This window comes from Salarias fasciatus, chromosome 9, assembly GCF_902148845.1.
Source record: "Salarias fasciatus chromosome 9, fSalaFa1.1, whole genome shotgun sequence".
NCBI lineage: Eukaryota > Metazoa > Chordata > Actinopteri > Blenniiformes > Blenniidae > Salarias > Salarias fasciatus.
In genome coordinates this window covers 21,792,346-21,811,028 of record NC_043753.1, presented here as the reverse complement: position 1 = coordinate 21,811,028, position 18,683 = coordinate 21,792,346, and the positions used below count along the sequence as shown (strand labels likewise).

At 47.6% G+C, this 18,683-nt stretch overlaps 2 protein-coding genes across 7 annotated transcripts in view; both read right to left on the bottom strand.

Annotated features, from left to right (window-relative positions):
* LOC115394103 (zinc finger protein 45-like) overlaps positions 1-18,683 on the bottom strand; it is a 1,173,573-nt gene that overhangs the window by 1,118,120 nt on the left and 36,770 nt on the right. The window lies entirely within an intron of this gene.
* rnpc3 (RNA-binding region (RNP1, RRM) containing 3) lies at positions 5,179-16,836 on the bottom strand. 6 transcript variants are annotated; one of them, XM_030099347.1, is made up of 16 exons: positions 16,793-16,836; positions 15,556-15,721; positions 15,425-15,472; positions 15,211-15,320; positions 15,049-15,138; positions 13,137-13,248; positions 12,445-12,513; positions 12,114-12,259; positions 11,869-11,994; positions 11,445-11,584; positions 9,568-9,753; positions 7,945-8,039; positions 7,774-7,832; positions 6,316-6,448; positions 5,472-5,549; positions 5,179-5,382 (listed from the first exon to the last, which is right to left on the bottom strand). In XM_030099347.1, the coding sequence occupies exons 2-15, from the start codon at positions 15,712-15,714 to the stop codon at positions 5,481-5,483; spliced, it is 1,542 nt and encodes a 513-aa protein (XP_029955207.1). In that variant the 5' UTR covers positions 15,715-15,721; positions 16,793-16,836; the 3' UTR covers positions 5,179-5,382; positions 5,472-5,480. The 6 variants fall into 6 exon arrangements, with proteins under 6 accessions (XP_029955207.1, XP_029955212.1, XP_029955208.1 ...); XM_030099352.1 differs by having other exon boundaries at positions 15,049-15,135; XM_030099348.1 differs by having other exon boundaries at positions 15,556-15,718; positions 16,793-16,824.

The following is an 18,683-nucleotide window of genomic DNA, read 5'->3' as shown; positions in this document are numbered from 1 at the left end:
TCCAGTCCGGAGTTGACTAAGCAGAGCGTGTCTGCTCGCTGTTTGCTCCTTCAAAGTCAGCAAAAGCCCAGAGTGCAGCGGGAGAACTCGATGAGGGACATTAATTGTTTATACCGGCTTCAGTTCAGCAAGCGGTCAACAAGACGGACACGGTGATTGTTCCAGGCAGAGTTGGTGTTGATCACATGACCCGACTGGACTGGAAAATTACCAGCAAACGTATCAGCAGGTCACAAAAATCTCATTGATTAATTTTTAAGCAACGCACCTAAACTGAAACGTCCGGATGTCTTTCACACGTCAGCCATGTCCAGAATCTGGCCGAACGCTGCAGCTTGCGTCTGACGCATTGATGACATTCGACACAGTCATTCCTCTCACAGCGATCGTCCGTCTGCAGGAAGCCTCCTCCTCCAAAGGTGAACACAGACAATAAAGCTCTATTGATGTGTGTTTGGAAGCCCCACAGGGTCAAAAAGGGATTTAAAGCATTTAAAGCTTCCACACATTGATTATTTCCCTACCTACAGTGAAGTGAATGTATAAAGACTTCTATAGCTCCGGCTGTTTGTCCTGGCACAGCAGCAGACTGCAGCCACTAAAGACGGACGCCTTTCCAGTTCAAGTCTTTTCTACACAAGAAGAAAATATACATTTTGGTCAGTGGTGGACTTAGACGTTGGGATCAGGTCATCACTGTGGTTCCCCCCTTTAAAAATCCTTCTCGGAGGAGGTGGAGTTTGTCTGGGGTCACAGAAAGAGCAGAATACATCCACAGAATGATCTACAAGACGACTGAAACAACCTCTCTTCGGCTAAAACTGTGCAGTTTTTAAGGCAAGGCGTCCACGAACGCAGATCTCTGTCTCGCTGCTGCGTCGGAGATCAGAAATGGCTCCATCGCTAATGAAAAGAAGCACCTCAACACAAAGTTTACACAGCCGGTACAGGTGTGTTTGCCGTACTCGCTAGTTAAAGCACACGAGGGAAGAAGAGGCAGATGGCGAACCGAGAACCATCACACCCTGCGCCGAGAGAGAGCGAGGAGACGCAGAAAGACGAGACATATGTGGCGTCAAACACGGCGGCCCGACTGAAAGCTCTCGACGAGACGCCGCTTTAAGTCTCGATTCTGCAACTACATGCTGTAGGTGTTAGTCGTAGGTGTTAGTTTTGTCTGTGCTCTGCCTCTGGCTGGGAGAATCGTCTCATCATGCGTTTCCCTGCTGTTCCTCTACCTTCCTCTCTCTGCGGTTGAAGATCTGAGAGAAGACGGAAGCGGCGCTGCAGTTTTCCCCACACCGAGCTGCGGGAGATGTCTGCTGAGGGGAATCGAGCCAGCTCTGGACAAAGCACACTAAATCTCCATTAGAGCGCGACTGCTCCACATTTAATTGGTCAAAACCAAACAGAAGGAGACCGAGCGCGGCTCTCTGCGAGCGGATGCAAATGAAGCCGCCGCTCAAAAACAGTCCTGGGCTCCCCGGCGCCCCCGGGCCCCGGGGCCATCGCTCCTCGTGTGTGAATTCAGCATTAATTCACCCGGGGAGGGAAAAGTCTCACTGTCACTGCTAATGTCACACAACAAGGGAAGACTCCAGCAATGGCGCTTTTCACCCACATGCTTTACCCAGCTTTTACTGGCTCAGTTTTTTTTTTTTTTTTTGGATCGTTTTTTTTTGACACTGCTCATGCTGTGAAGTACCAGTAATTAAAAATACAATATTGATTAATGATTGAAGACCTACAGTAACTACAGTACAATAAAAGAAAAGTTTACTCATTTCTTACAAATGAATTACCAGAAGCCTATTTAGCTTCATCTTAAAGGTGCTGTCGGCAGGATTCGGCATCTCCGCCTCCGATTTGACCCATCTAAGGTGACGATTTGAAACCCAGCACAGCCAATCCTGTCCTGTTTTCTCTGACATGACGCCCTTATGCAAGTTAAGCCCCTCCTACAAGAACGTGCGACGAACGCCCCTCGACCAATCAGGTTAGAGCCTCAGGGGCTCTTCTGATTGGTCAAAGATACCTGGAGCTGTCGAGATTCCTTTTCAGCTCAGAACAGAGACAGATGGAAACGCTGCGCCCTCGCTGTAGTGCAATTATGCTACACTCCTAAAGGATTATCAATGGATACGCTAGTGTTTAATCCAAAGAAAACAGAGAAAAATTAGCATTGACTAGCAAAATCCTGCCTACAGCACCTTTAAGATGATCATTAAAAAAAAAAAAAAAAAAGGATGCTTCTTCTTCTCAGGTCAGAACTAAATTAGAAGCAAACTCATTTGGAAAATGTACTTAAATATGACATTAATAAAACAAACTGTGACTCTATTCCTCATCTCCTGCTATTGAACGAGATGAAATAAATTCTGTATTACGGTCCATCATGAAAACTGAGAGCTCGTTTCCACTCATTCGGACGGCCGCTGCCTTCACCAGTGAAATCCAGCACATTTTCCACAGAAACTCCATCAGTCATCTCTGACTCACAAAGTTTGGACGAAAACAGTAATCAGTATTAAATCGTGCAGATTTTGGTTGCTGTTTTGCGGGGATCGAACAGTCATTCTTTAAAATAAACACACAATTGTATTGAAAAAAATTAATCACTATCAAAAAAGTACGAGAGATCTGCTACTTAAAACGAGATTGAGAGTAAATCTATGAATGACAGTTTAAAGCGCAGACAGGCTGATGAAGACCAGACACTGCCATCATCTCTCCGTGTGTCTGAAACAGCAGCAGCAGCAGCACAGCTAACGAACTTATCGAAGCATTAAAATTCAGTCTGAATGAAAACCACGCTGCCTGGCAACGCGGCGAGCAAAACTTAGCCGCAGCCACAAAGAGGCCTACAGGTAAATTTAGACATCGACGCCACTGGAGGCATCTGGAGACGCTCGACGGCCCGAGGCGTGTTGATGCTGCCTTGAGCTTTAATGCTCCTTAAACAAGACTGTGAGTAAACACTGCACTGAGTTTTTGTTTTTTTTTTTGTAAGAGACACATGCAATAGGCCACATGTGGATTCAGGCATCCATCCACCTCCCTACAGACACACACACTGAACCCAAAATATGAAGCATTATCATGATATTACTTCTGGGTCGTGGCAATATTAAAGCGAGATGGAGCCAGAGCAGAGGGAAGGTAGAACATACATCTTTATCTGCGTCCACTTACAAAAGGTTATCTTTCATATTGCTCAAACGTTAGCTGATAAATGTCCCGGTAACTCTCAATATTTCCACTGCGGGGGGCACATTTGTCATCGTTGAGGCGGCGGGCAGAGTCGGGCACAGATGGGAACTCCTCCCTCGCGGTGGCGTTGACGTACGAGCTGCAGGTCGAGCCAGACGAGCACCTGTGATTGATGACCCTGCGTGCCGGAGAGCACCGCCGGCCCCCGCGCAGGCGGGAAATCACGCCGCCCGACTCTGGCCCTCCTGCTTTCAGGGACACAAACACCAGCACTGAACTCCGTGACCTTCGTTAAACACAATCAACTGGATCAAATGTGCGAAATGAAACATGTCTGAGATGGACTTCTTTAGCGAGGAATGTGTTTGGCGAAAGAAAGGCTGCTCGCCTCCTTTAGGAGTGAGTTTAGTGACATTATGACTAAACTAGCTGGACTTGCTTCCTTACTGGACCTTCTGGGGAGCTTCACCACCATTAAAGCTCATTTTAAGAACTTCCAGGAGAGATTTCTGGAAATAAATCTCTCCTATCAGCCAGGATTTACACCGACTCTTACTTTTTGTCGCTATTCATTATTCTCACATTGCTTTGAGTATTACCTACTCTCCTATTGAGATACTGTAGGTATACGGAGGGGGAAGGCATTCTGGATTACTAAACATTCCATGGTTAAATTGGAAAATTAAAAAGCTGCTCGATCTCTTTCCTGCAAATTTACATTCATGAATTTTACATTCTCATCTTCTTGCCAGCTAAAGGTCGTCTCTATTAGTGGAAATCACAGATGGAGAGAGCGCACAACGTTTACACTCAAACACAATTGAATCGTAATAAAACTAAATTAAGCTCCAATAAAAAATACTTCAAAAGAGTGTTGCTGTTAAACCATATTTAATGAATAAAATATTATTCAGTAGACAATCCTGAGACAAACACAGAATGAAAATTGATTGAAGAAACTTATATTAAAATCTGTTGTGAACTCTATTGCCAGAGCTGCCAGCTCTATTTGGCTCTATCTCAGCTTTTCTCACCAAATTTCAGATTTTAGCTCAGTATTCCACATTAAATATGGGCTCGGCTGCTATAAAGAAATCTCGTCGTGCACAAAATAAGTTGTAGTCGAGAACTTTTCTTTTGTTGCCAATTAGTTGCTTCTAAAGTGAGGAATTTCTCACCTCCATGCACCACACTGACAGCATTACAGAGCAGCTCACAAATAATCATGGAAGGTAAATTACGTCTTCACCTTCAGTTTTCTTTTCGAGAGACTTTTTTTTTTCTCCTTAAATTTGTGAAGCAGCATTCGTAATTAGAAGAAAACCGACTCCGAGTTAAGACAGAAGTTGGAAACGCTGCAGGCCTAAACAGACCAACCAAAAGCTAGAATAAACCAAAATTAGAATAAAAGGCTGGATTAATCATACTGTGGGACACATTTAGGATAAATAACCATGTTTACCAAGCTGAACATTAAATCACAAAATGCTATAATTGGTTTATTTGTATATTTGAATGAACATTTGGGTCTCTCCTCCATTATCCAGAATATTTCCGGGAATCAGTCTGAACAGACGGGCTGCTGCTGCTGCGCCACACACCTCACCTGCGACCGACAGGAAAGACTCGGCTCCTTTTCATTTCCCCGTCTTCAGACACGCGAGCTGCTGAGGGGAGACGTTCATCCAGCGAGTTCACTCATATCCTCTCAGCCAGGGATCGTAAAGGTAAGCCCCCCCCTCTCCCAGACTGCAGGCTGCTCGCTTTGTTTGCCGTCTCTTCACAGCGCTGTTTTCTCCCCTGTTCAGACAGCGGGCCATCTGCCGCCGTTTCATACCTCTATAGTCTGTATTTACTCAGCAGGACTGAAAGTTTGGGACTAAACCAAATCAGTTTGGACGGTTTGGCTGAAGTTTAGCCACGAACCGAGACGTTCGAGTACTGAAAACACGACACGGGTTGTTTTCTGAAAAGATTTATTAGTAAGAACAGACGAAGACATTCTCCACTGACCGCCATCTGAAATTCAGTCAAAACAAAGTAGAAATCCTTAAAAAAGGTCATGTAGAAATCCTATTTCCTTTAATTAAACTTCAATCCCCCCAAAGGATATGCCACAACAAGGATACACACACACAGGCCTCAGCGGGGTCACACTACCAGCCCTGGCATCTTGAATAAGGTGTAAACACAGTAGTGAAAAGAAAAGAGCGTTAACAGCGGGACTCGACCTCCTCGTACGGCCGCAGAGCTTCACTCACCCGTCAGGCTCATCGCGGCTTCGCCCCCCTCTTGGTCTCTGCTCCGTCTGCTTTCGGCCGTGCAGACCGGGCGAATTGCTGCGGGGTTGTGGTTAAGGCTCGTAGCTGCAAACGCTGACAGGTTACAACAGACTCATCAGAAACAAACAGAAATCTCCTTTTCGCTGAATTCTGGGAGCTCTCCAGGAAGTGTTTCTGCTCCGCGAGGCTGTAGAATCACATCCTTAACAAACTGATTTGGTGTCGTTTTATTTTCATCCCTAAAGCAGCTCTGAGCCGCGAAGGCCCGATTCCTGCCGCCGCTCGCCGCTTCAGACCCATTTAATACGAGGAAAAAGGTCACGGGTGTTTGTTCATAAATGCCAGAAGACGACCGGCTGGCCAAAAAGTGACCTTATAAGAGCCGGAGCCTCCGGCGTTCCGGCGGTAGTCTCACTTCCTGGTGACAGGCTGACAGACGGAGAGGGCGGGGGGGGGGGGGGGGGGGGGGGATCAACCTGCTAGCTGACGGCTCGATGCACATTAATAGAGCGTCAAAATCAATAACGCCGTTCCATCAGACAGGTTCACAAGTTGATGCTCAATTATGCGTTATGAGGAGGAGGAGGAGCAGGTGGCGGTCCGGAGCTGCCAGGAATTACGCCGGGGTCCGACGCCAGCGACGCATCTGTGGAGAGGAGCGTCCAGCGGGCGCCGCCAGGAAACACGGCGCCACTGAACGCCCCATCTTCACTCTCACGTCACGGCGGCTGTCGCCGATTCACTTCCTGTCGGAGGATGTGTGTGTCCTCACTGGATTCACCCTCGTCCCGGCCTCCTGCGGCGAGGCGGGATGAAAGGATACCACCACCAGGGGCTTGTCGTACAGAACGTAGCCGTTGGTTTCCCGCAGGGCCTTCTCGGCGCTGCGCTCGCTGGGGAGTCCCACGAAGGCCTGGCCCTTCATCCGCCCCTCCTTCATTAGCACGATGTCGAACCTGAGGAACAAAGCGGAGACCCGGCGTTACCGTCCGTCCGTCCGCCGCCGCCGTTAAAGCAGCAGCAGGATGATTTCATTTGGCTTTATTTCATCATTCGGCTGTCAGACTGCAGTGTGTGCACACACTCCTGTTTGGTAAAGAGCTTCACACACACACTTTTTCACCAATACATTATGGAGATGCAGTTTCCTTCTCTTCCTTCCATGACCTGACGGGATGTTTCAGTGCTTTCCTCTCAGCTGTCCAGCAGTTTTCCACTTCAGGCAGATCTGTGATCACAGGAAGTCTAACGACGGAAGAAACCCTGTCTTTAGAGCTGCTCCTGTCACACGGCTGTCTGCGGTTGAATAATTACGCCACGAGAAGGCCTCGTCCGTGCAGACATCCCAGCAGCGGTGGGAATCGGCGGCGGATGGCGAGACGTGACAGAGACGTCTTCAGTTTACGCCGTTTTAATGTGAACAGAGCTGGAACTAAACGCTGGCGTTAGATCTGAGAGAACTCGTGATCAGTTAATGTCTGAACAGAAGCAGAACGGCGCAGTTTGAAGGCATTCTAGTTCAATTATTTAGACAAAGCAGGTCTTATCCAGTTAGAAGATAAAAGATTAGTGATGAAATGTTAAGAGAAGAGTCTGAAGCTACGGTCACTGGTACACTGCTCAAATTCCACATTAGACCAAGAGATTTGAGTCAAACTGAAGAGGGTGATCATGATCCGAGTCTCTTCTGGCTGCTTCCAGCAGACGCCAACATCAAGGAAGGATGATCATCAGGGGTTTTAGGGCAAATTATTTTTAGGATGCGATTGTGTGATTGGCAGCTGCTGTCAGGTGTGTGTAGCCGCGATGCTTCAATAGAGAAAGGATGGGAGATGTTGTGTGTGTTTATCTCACAATAAGCAGTAGTGAAAACCCGCTGACTTCTGGGACGCCAGAGATCTTGTAGAATTTCTGGGAGTGTTTTCCTGCGCCGCGATCACGACCGCTAACAAAGCGTTAGAGGCCGTAAACAGCCGTAAAATGAGCCGCAATTAAAAGCAGCGGGTCAGAGGAGGACAGACTTCCTGTTCATCACCTGCTCGGAGTCTGGCCTCCGCCTCGCCTCGGCCTGATGACTCAGGTGGAATATTCATCTGAAGTGCTGCTGATGCACAAACATGAAAACGTCCCTCCTGATCTCCACATCAGTTCAGATACTTATTAATAACGCAGGGCGCAGTCAGCATGAATTACTAAAAACTCTCAGGAGGGAGCGACCAAATTAAAATGACAGAAATAGCTCCAGAGGCAGGCGGCGGGCGGGGAGGAGCGTTTCACGTACATGTTCCTCTCGGCTTCAGACGAAGGGTCGATGTATCGGCCGTAGATGTACTTCAGATCCTGAAGGACAGACGAGCAACGGAATCAAACACACTTCCGCTGGAACTCTATTTGCTCCATTAACCGGAGCGTGAAACCAAACAGACGGGTCAGAGGCCGCCGGCGGACCCACCTTCTCCTCCACCTGCTTGGCGATGTTCTTCACGTACAGCCGGCAGGTCGGCTCTCCCGCCTCGTAGTTCTTGAACACGGACATCCTTTTAATCTCTGTTTTCAAGCAAAGCGAGAAAGAAGGAGAACATTTTGATGCAAGGTGAATTAAAAGACAGAAACAGCAGAAAGGATGGCGGGCCTGCCTACAACCAGCATTTAAATAAATCCCGAGTCACTGCTGCGCCCAGTGTTTTATTTAAGATGGAAGGATGGAGCCGAGACCTTAAAGCAGTGATTACACGGCCCGGCCGGCCACCCTCCGCTCACTTTACGCTCCGTTATTACTCATATATATCACGTCTGGCATGGAGAATACGAGAGAAGAGACACATCCTCCTCCTGCGTGGACAGGAGGAGGACGTAATGAGGCGCCGCGTTTGAACGGCACATGAAGAGAACCGCTCGGGTTCAGACGAGTCCTCGTCCGCCTGTGATTCAGTGTTTCACATCCGGTGCCCGCTGCACGCCGACGAGCGGCCGTCGCTTTCAAGCTCTGGACGGAGGAACCGGCCGCAGTGAGGCGGACCGTCGTGATGGGAGGCGGATAATTACGGGAAGAAAAAAAAACATTCATCGCTTCATCTCGGGGATTTATCAACCGTCTGTTCCGAGTTTGATTTTCTGCAGTTTTCGCTTTTTCTGTCTCTGTTTAGTCATGACGCCTCTCAACCAGGAGCCAGTTTCCTCTAATATGCAAGTCAAACAGAAGACGGCCTCTTCTCTTCTTCTATCACTTCTATAGGGAATACCACGTTTGGAGAGCGACGGAAACAAACAAACAAACAAACAAACAAACAAACAGCTTCTTATGGAGCTCGGCATCAATCTGCAATGCTCAGCATTTAGAGAAAAAGTGTCGACTTAAGAAAAGATCAACATGACTTTTGGGGACTCTAAACAGAAATTGATGTAAAGCAGAGGAGCTGAACTTGTTTTTTTTCAGTTGAACCAACTCGGTAAAATGTCTCTCTTCCACACAATCTGTGAAATTTCACAATAAGAGATTAAATGAGTAATTTAGTATGTCTTCAGAAAACTTTAAGACGCAGTGCAAGCAGAGCAGTAACACTGGTGGCCTGAGGGGGCAGTGTAGAGCTGAAGACAACAGAAGTACAGTGACAAACATAAGGCCCGTGGGCCAAAATGGGCCTGCCAGAGGCCCCTCTGTGGCCAGCTAATCCATCAAACAAAGTGTAAAATTATTATTTTGAAGAAAACACTGATTCTTTTGAAGAAATTTTCAAAATAAAACACTGTAACTGGAGCTGAGATGTCACTGTCCTCAATATTTTGTTTCAATTTATGATCGAAATAAAACAGAGGGACTAAAGTATGCATGTTCTCACTAGTTCACTCTCACAGCACGACCTTTTAAAGGTCATACAAACAGTGACTGTTGCATCGCTGATCCAGGCAACAAATGTTATCCGTTTCATTTTGTGTCTCTCGGTAAAAAATGAGTTCATGTATGATGTTTATAAATGATCAGGCTGGAATGGACCCAGCTCAGGCCCACAGGTCTTAATCGGATTCCTAATCCACCACTCGGTGCCAGTTTGAGTGACTCGCTGATCATATTCACCGTCTCTGGACAGCCGTCCTTTCTCCAGCTCCTTCCTGGACACCACGTCGGCCGGCAGGTCCTCGTCGCCGCTGAGCTCCTCCTGCTGCTGCGCCGCCTGGGCGCTGGGGTAAAGCTTCCCGAAGCCCTCCGGCTCTGCCGCACCGCCGCCTCCAGCGGAGGAGGACGCCGCCTCCGCCTCGCCCACTTGGAGAGGAGACAAGACAGCGTTAAAGTAGTGAAGACACAACCTGAGGACAGCGTCTGTCTGGATCTACGGGACGGAGCAGGAAGCAGACCGCCTCCCTCCAGCGTCGAAGTTTTCAGAGAATCCACCGATAACAGATGGTGAAATAATCACTTCCAAAATGTTTATCCTCCCCGGTAAATAACAGGCTGGAGACGGGAGAGTGAAGCAAATCCTCTTAGTCAAGTTGTTTAACATCTTGATATTCATGAATTTCTCACTGTGGCGTCAGTCTGATCTGACTCACGTTAATAATGATCACTCCTTTGTCAGGTTTTGTTTTTTGTTTTTTTTTTTTTTTTTACAGGATAAATCGGTAATAAAAGAGTGAAGCGCGGCGTCTCCAGAGTGACGCGCTTCAAAGAGCTGCAATCAAAACCAGCGGCTGCTTAGAAAACATGAGTCTGAGCGGCGGCGGGAAGGAGAACTCTTTTGAGGAGCGCATGAATGCACACACACTCGCACACACACACATGTTGCAGATGGAATTACTAAGAGCAGTGAGCCTCTGCAAATCCAAAGAGGAGGGGAGAAAAAGAAACAAGCGTGTGTGTGTGTGTGTGTGTGTGTGTGTGTGTGTGTGTGTGTGCAGTGGAGTGAGAAGCATTGCTGATACACTCTCTGCAGAGAACTAGATCACTGCTTTCAAAATTATCCTGCTCCTTATCTGCCCCCCCCCTTCCCCCCAGCAGCACCTTTTCATTTAAATAGCTTGTTTATCGGATCCCCCCCCCCCCACCCCCCACCCCCCACCCAACGCCCCCAAAACAAGACTAATCCAAGAAGCCACCTGTCATAGTTTATCTCCCCGCCGCCTTCAGGAAATCTTTTGTGTTTGACTTTGAGATCTATTTTACTTCTCCGGGAGTTGCCGGGGAGTGAAGTTGTAGCGGCGGAGAGGGGAGATAAGGCCAGCGGGGGGAGGGGGGGGGGGGGGGGGGGGGGGGGGGGGGGGGGGGGTGACAAGTAGCACAGACCGTGCCCTCAATGACATTTGCTGGTGGAGATAATGGTGAAACCTTTACTTCTGCAAGTTTCTCCTGTGATCCATGAGCGAGGGTGACACTGGGCTCTGACGGCGCCTCCTGAGCGGCTTCTGAACCGCCTCCTGGGAGAGCCTGATAATAAACCTGATGTATAGTCATAATCAGAGCGCAGACCCCGCTTCATGCATTTCACAGGGATTCCCCGAACAGTTCAGAAGAATATCGCACTGCTTGGATCGTTTTTTTTTTTTTTTTTTTTTAAGAAGAAATTAAATGCATTTTGCATTATTTAACACGGTTCCACCTGATTTATGTAAAAAGAATTCATATCAAATACTCACTCAACAGGAAATAGTGAAAAAAAAAGTCTCGTTGGGCTGAACGGATCTAAAATACTGCACTCAAGGCCCCGCCCCTTCCTGCACACGCCTCGCATGTTTTCCATTTATTTGCACTAAAACGTTTGGATTTGAGGATGTTTGTGGATTATTATTATCGCAGTAAACATTGTTCATTATAATTGCACTTGAACTTCTTGAACTTCTCACACCTTCTGTAAAGTTCCTACCTGAACTAACTGAAACTTCTCTGGTCTTTCAGAGAACGTGTGCACCACAATATGTGGCACAGAGGGCTAAACTCTCAGACTGAAGTGAATCCCTCACCTGCGCCTCCTCCTTCGCCGTCATGGCGGCCCGGCTCGCTCCCCGCCGCCGCCTCTGGAACGGAGATGTTGAACTCGATCCTGCGCGGGCCGGCGGCGCTGGGCTGCTCGAAGATGTCGGAGGGCTGCAGCGCCGGGGTGCTGAGGACAGGAGACGATCACCGCTCTGCTCCACGCCGGCCCTGAACACCCCCGCCACTAAAACCTGGCTCACGGAAACCCGCCGCTCGCCGGCAGGAGATACGACCCAATCTGACACCCGGCGTGTGTGTTTATAGCTCCCACCCAGAGTGTGTGAGGGCTGTCATTAAGGGAGTGTGTGTGAGTGTGTGTGTTTATGAGGACGACTTATTGTCTGGGGGCTTTGCTGCTCTGTTTTTAGCGTGCGCGAGGACTGCTGACGTGCGTGAGTGCGCCTGCCGCACCTCTGAGAGTCTGGTTTGGGAGCGAACAGCAGATCCTTGATCCTGGGCTTCTTCCTCTTCGAGGCGGTTCTCGGTCTCGGGGGTCTCTTGCACGCTTGGTTGACCAGGCCCATCAGACGAGCGATCCTGAAATAAAGCAGGCGCGGGGGATCAGAGGGGGGTGGGGGGGATGACTCACACAGAAACACCACAGAAGAAGAAAAAACAAGTGGAATCCACAATCGGCCCCGCCTCCTCTTCCTCACCTCTCCTTGTCTTCGTCGTCTCCGCTCTCGTACTCGGACTCTTCCCCGCTGGACAGCTCCATCTCCTCCTCCGGCAGGGGGGGGTAGTCGGGGGGGAAGGGGGGCGGCATGGGGACGGCGGCGAACGGGGGCAGCAGCTGGGACGGCTGGAGACAGAGAAAACAAGCCGCTGTGGGACCAAGCTGTGGAGATCTGACCCCTGAGTGTGATCGCCCCCTGCTGGTGGAGCTCAGAAACCCCCCCCCCCCCCCAGTTTCACCAGCAATCAACAATCCATATCTGAGTCATCACTTATTCTTTTTTGAATACGCCTCTCAGCAGGGGAGCTTACCATGGGCGGTCTGGCAGTGACGGGGCCGAAAGGACAGGGCAGATTCATCTTGTTCATCAGATGAAGCACCTGTAAAATCCAAGACATGAATATGTAAACGGCGCTCGTCGTCACGTTGGGAAATTCGCACGGCGCGCCGGGTGGGAGCCGCTAATATAAACACACTGCTGCTGCTCTCAGACAGGAAGCCGGGAACTGGGGCTCCATATGTAAAGCAGACTGCCAGGCTTTTGCATACAAATTGGAGGACGGAGGTGAGACCGGGGCTGCGGTGAGATTCCCGAGCGTCAGGCCGGCTCCTCCGCAACGCGCCAGCACCACCAAGATGCCGACGGAGGAAGCAGCAGCAGCAGCAGCGGCGGCGGAAAACACAGCTCCCAGGGAAATGTTAAACCCATAACTCATGCCTCCCACTTGCGGTTTATTATTAATACTTGCTCCTCAAATTGAAATTTAAAAGGCAAATGTTTGCTGTTTGATCTTTAAGAGCTTGGATGCAGTTCAAAAACCTCTGGGGACGCTTGACTCCCGAATCACACAGACACAAAGCCAGTCTGAAGGATGCCGCATGTGCAGCTTCCACCTTCCAAAATTAAATACAGGAACAGTGCAAAAGGAGAGACGGAAATACAGGCATCTGCAAACCCAGATAATTTATGGAACATAAAAACGATAGAAAAGAAGCCACTCACTTGCACATAAAACTTTGGCACGCTGATGAGAGCGTGTGTTATATTTGTCAGGATGCCATTCGAGGGCGGCGGGTATAAATATTTCAAAGTGGGATTTAATTGAAACTTCAACCTGCAGAAAAGAGTGAGAGAGACGGAGTTACTTAAAGGGACGGAGCAGAAATTCACGGCCTTAAATACACAAATCCTCCAACATATGGAGGCATGGAAGAGAAATGAGTGCCAGACAAGAAGACACTTTTAAAGATAAAAGGCTCCTGGAACTTTTTTAAATACTATTTCATACAGATAACACAAGGACAAGCATCAGATTCTGAAGGCTTTCAATATTTTGAAGACAGAAATGCTGAAAACCCCATAGTTATAAAGCTGAGCTACTACAATATCAAAATATATACAAACAAAAAAAAAACACTGCATGACAAAAGAAACAATAAATATGAATGAAAATATAATAATTGGAAAAAGAACTTTAGCATTTGGAAAATTAAGGATTTCAACAGCGATCCAGAAAACATGTAAACGAACAAAGCACAATAAAACAAAGCAATATGTGTCCAGCTGACTCCACTGTTGCTCCACGTTGTCAATCTGAAGAAGAGGCCAGAGACAACAGAAGGAAACAGGCTGGTTTGTGTGAATTCTACCTCGTTCACAGTGTTTAGTAAATTAATAAAATAACAATAAACAACTAACCAAAAACTACTGAAGCTTAGTGACACACAACTCTCAACCAATGAGACTCTTTAAAATTTGCAGAGTAAGTATTTATTGTCTCTGTTGTGCATGTGGTGGCAGTGTTGAGGCGGGTGAAGGTCTGACTGTTGGTTCACTGACCGTTCTTTAGGTTTGTAGTTACAGAGCCTCAGACTGAGTCCAAATAGTTTATTTTCAATTTTTCAATCCAACTTCACTTTTAAAATCAAACTTTTCTGCCAGGTGTGAAAAACTACTTCATCAAATAAAGACTGGCATTGCTGAGGACCGACACCGTCATAGGGACTGTCAAAACGAATCAGCTCAAAGGAAGGAAACACACGTTTCAAAACAACATGCAGAAACGCCGGTGTGTGTGGTCCGGCCGCTGAGTTCAGCTCGGAGGCTTTTTCTTTAGCTGACAAGCCAACAAAATGTAAAATCCACCCATTAAGGGAGCGTGGGAGCGACGTGCCGTGTCAGCACGGCAACGCTTGTCCTCAAACAATAACAGTCTTCATAAGGCACCGACCTGCACAGCATGAGAAAACAAATCAGGCCTAATAAGCAAAGAGTGAAGGCTGGGCTACAGAGCAAGCTATTTAATCTGCTACTCAGCAAGAAGCTGATCAAATCTGTTTGCTGCTGGGACGCAAACACTGACGTGGTCCGGAGACTCAAACACTGGTATCGCAGCTATCTGGTTCTTTGTATTCAAATTTCATTCTTTGCTGGCCTGAACCGTCTCAGTCGCCGGATAAAGGACTGTTTAGACGAACATTAAATGCACACACTTCTTAAGCCTCGGAAAACGAAGTAGCTTGACGCCGCAGCAGCGAGACCGGCTGTCAGTACGAGACTGAGAGGTATCAAAGACCACCTGGTCCCACCAACTGGCGGGACAGACGGCCTGTCAAGACGCTCGGTGGCGGCCCGGCCATCTAATTGGACGCCAGGCCGCTGACAGCTCCCAGATCTCAGATTCTCATATCACAGCAGCTCACACACAGCGAAGCTGACGACACCAGGGCTGCAGAACACGTGTCACTCTCACATATTTAGAATATAAAAGGGACAGATTTAACAGATTGAACACGTCAAGTAATTGTGAACAAAATTTGCCACAAGAAATCAGACTGTGAAGTCAGGCAGGAAAATCTCGCACCCTTAGAGCACTGGAGAGTAAGAGGAGGATGTCACATGCAGTGAAACCTACCCGAGACTCGGTGCAACACCACTGTCTATGAGGGGAATATTTGGTATTTTGGGCTCCGCTTTCTTCTGTGCTTGTTTGACATCTGCACTGCTGAAGAAAAGCAGAAGAGACTTTAAATTGCTGCTTCCAGGTTTACTTTCTATTTGTGTGAAATGACATTACCTGTCTGACACCGGCGGGTCTTTTAATGCTGTGATGTGATCTTGTCCTTTAGCAAACTCAACAACAAGTGTCTGATTTAGGACTTCTAGCTGATGGAGCCTGCTGAGAGCCTGAGGGATGTGTGGGAAGGAGAAAATGACACCTTAGAATCACATAAATTTAATACATCTGTAACTCCGGCTCACTCCAATCATTGAAAAATGACCACGCTCACCTTTGCTGCTGAATTTGCACTTCTGAATGTTGCGAACGCTGCATGTTTCTGCAGAGACGGACAAATCAGTTCAGAACGCACAGCAGCTCCCACCACCACATCTACACAAACACCGACAAGGTGCGACCTACCAGACGACCCCGGGTGGACAGAACCCGGACCGACTCGGCTCCAAAGTATTTCAAAAGGTCCTCCTTCTCATCCACGCTGAGCTCAGCCGGTAAGTGACGGACAAGCAGAGTCTTACTGCCGTATGTCGGGTCCTGATCTGGATCGTCATTATTGTCCATCGCTCTGCTGGAAAAAGGACAGATATATGTGGCAACACAGGAAACCTCGACATTAAAATTGTGATTCTCTCCTGTAGTCTGTGCTCCCTCCTCTCTTCCTGCAGGATCTGACAGTGAAACAGGAAGTGTGTGGTCTGAGCCTCCTGCCCTCCTACCGTCTGCAGCCAGTGAAATCATGTCTGATTGCTTATTGCTCTCTGTCCTATCCTTTAATCTCCATCTATCCTCCAACCCCAGCCAGAACAGCAGAATGTCTCCACCTCTGAATCTGGTTCTGCAGAAAGTCTCCATCTCTGAGCCTGGTTATGCACCTCTCTTCCTCTTACAGGGGTTTCTCCTTTCCGCGGTATCTTATGCATGCTCATGTGGAATTGTTGGGTCTTTATAGTGCCTTGAAATGACTATTTTATTTGATGCTATAGAAACAAAATGTATCTTCTACTCCTGCTTTGTTCTCTGATGCACATTCCCTGCTATTCCAAATAACAGAATGCGCAAGTTTGATGGATTGCACACGTAAAAACTTGCGTGATCGATAGACTGCGACCATTGCATGCTAATTAATATTGGTAAAAAGGATCTTAACGCAAATAACGGATTACAGCGCAATCGGTGCATCGCGCAAATCGCCAAAAGCACTTAAGAGAATCCCTGAATTGTCTGTTCTTTATGAGATTGAATCCTACACAAACATGCCATCCACCGTGAGATATTAAATAAAGGCTACACATACAGTTCATTTCACAACAGTCCAGCCTGACGATCAGAGCTTGAATGGTGCGAAACATTGGCGAGCAAGTCTGATTTAAAAGAAATTCAGATCAAATAAAACAATACAATAATAACAATAAGAGCCGCGGTGAAGTCCTCTTTAACACTAAACGGATAAATGTGGAACCAGAAGCCATGCTGCTAGTCAATGAGCCGACAACAGTGTCGCGCTTCTGCTAAATACAAGTGGCTAAAAGCTATAACGACACTGTATTACCCGTGTTATCTCTTCAGCTCCTTGAATTAAATAAAGGCGTGCTGAAAATTAAAGGAGAGAGTTAATACATTTATGAATAAATAACCTTACGGTGTGTGTTGTTGTTAGCGCCCCTGTCCTACGGAAGCCTGTAGCGGCCAGTCTCTTCTTCCCGTCCACGTCTCAGGTGGCGAACAGCAGCAGCATCACTACCTCTACTGCCACCGTGTGGACTGGAGTGGTGGGCGTCCTGCTAAATGCACATTATGACGGTTTAAACTTACAATTGTTCTGTTTAAAATACATTCAGTTAGATATATTGTTATGTTGCTTGATATTAGCTATTTATATTTAATAAATGTCCATCTGAAGGTTGGAGCAGAGCGCTCATATTAATGACAGAAACAAGTGGCCAATCAGTACGCGAGTTTTAATGAGGTTAGAGCCAATCAGAAGCAGAGGAAGGCGGTCTTTATGACAAAACCTGTTCGCAAACCCACGCTTATGAACTAAAGGGAGTGCAAGAGGTGTCAAAATAAGGTAAGAGAAGAAGAAAGAGAAAGATAAGACTCGGTTCAGGCTCTCGGCTGGAACCACCGCCAGCAGCTGTAGACATCACGTTCTCGCGGTTGAATCTGCGGACCGCGGCGTCACCAAGCGTAGGGATGGCTTTACCGCAGTCGATCACCGGCCGTTCTCCGCTTGTGTTGGCAGGTGATGGTGTGACGGCTGGGAGAAGAGCCTAAAATATGTGAAAGTTAATACTTGTCACCCCCCAAATCTTTCAAATATCTCTATGTGAGTAATGATTGCTTTTCAGTTTGTACTTTCAGGTGTTTTTCAATGTTTAATTTTTGACAGCAGGTGTCGCTGTTGTGCCAGAAGCAGTGGGGAATGCAGCTCTGTAGTCTGCACGTCAGAATAAAGATGGCGCTGATCTGACCGCGTGTGTCAGTTTCCTCACTGCTGCACGGGTAAATATAAGCGCGAAAGCCACGTTAATGTGATAAGAATATCACCAGTATTTTCGCTGATGTAAATTAACCACTCGACCAGAATTGTATCCATAGCTGTGTGAGTGTAGAGTGTGTTTTTGTTGTGTGTGTAAGTTACGTTAGCTTGTAGCTCGTAGCCCCACGTGGCAGAGAGCAGCTACAAGGCAACCTAATAATTACCACGTGTAGTAGATGCCAGTGAGAAGATGGGATATCAGTTAATTACTTGTACACAATTGTGATTCTGCAGTTCTGAGACAGCTCTCTGTGTCTGAAGTTGTTTGACAAATCTTAAGTTAGAAATTCTGGATGAAAGCTAAACAGTGTTTATGCACTTAGTTAGTGAATTAGTGTTTTTTGCAAGACAGACATTAAATGTCAATTTGGCTCCGTAATGATTTGATTATTCATGTTGTTTTCATTGAAGTTGTGTGTGAATACAGACAACATATTGATTTGTATTTGTTGATTTTGTTATTGTGTAATTATGTTTTACATATTGTCTGTGATCTTCTGGGTCTCTGTCTGTACATCAGAGTAAAGATGATGCTGATCTGACTGCATGTGTCTATTTCTTCACTGCTGCACTGACTTTCCAGACCGTGCAGCGACCTATGCTACTGGTCCAGGTATCCCTAGGCCTGAGGCCGCTAATAATGGCGTCCTGCAGGAGAACAGTCCCTTCATCAACAACAAGGGCAACTGCTACGATGGCAACATGGCGCTGTTCGAGGTGAGCGTGGAGCGGTGGGCAAGTCGGGTTAGAAATACTCAGGAGGGTTTTGGGTCCGACTCTCCGTTCTGATTCAGACTTGTCTTGTCTATTACAGGAGGACATGGCGAGCAATCCCATGGTGTTGTCCCTCCTCCGCAAACTGGCCAACAACACCAACCTGACCCAGGAGCACGAGGAGGCCGCCAAGGGTCCCAAGAAGAAGGCCGTCAAGGTGAGGTGGAGTGCCGGGCAGCAGGGACTCGGGGCCGAGCTGCAGACTGCGCTGACCCGG

Coding starts and splice junctions, on each gene's coding strand:
- rnpc3 (XM_030099347.1), bottom strand. CDS start 15,714: ATGGACAATAATGACGATCCAGATCAGGACCCGACATACGGCAGTAAG. Junction 12,260..12,444: donor TCACTGCCAGACCGCCCATG/GTAAGCTCCCCT, acceptor CTCTGTCTCCAG/CCGTCCCAGCTGCTGCCCCC. Junction 5,550..6,315: donor ACGACAAGCCCCTGGTGGTG/GTATCCTTTCAT, acceptor ACAACCCCGCAG/CAATTCGCCCGGTCTGCACG.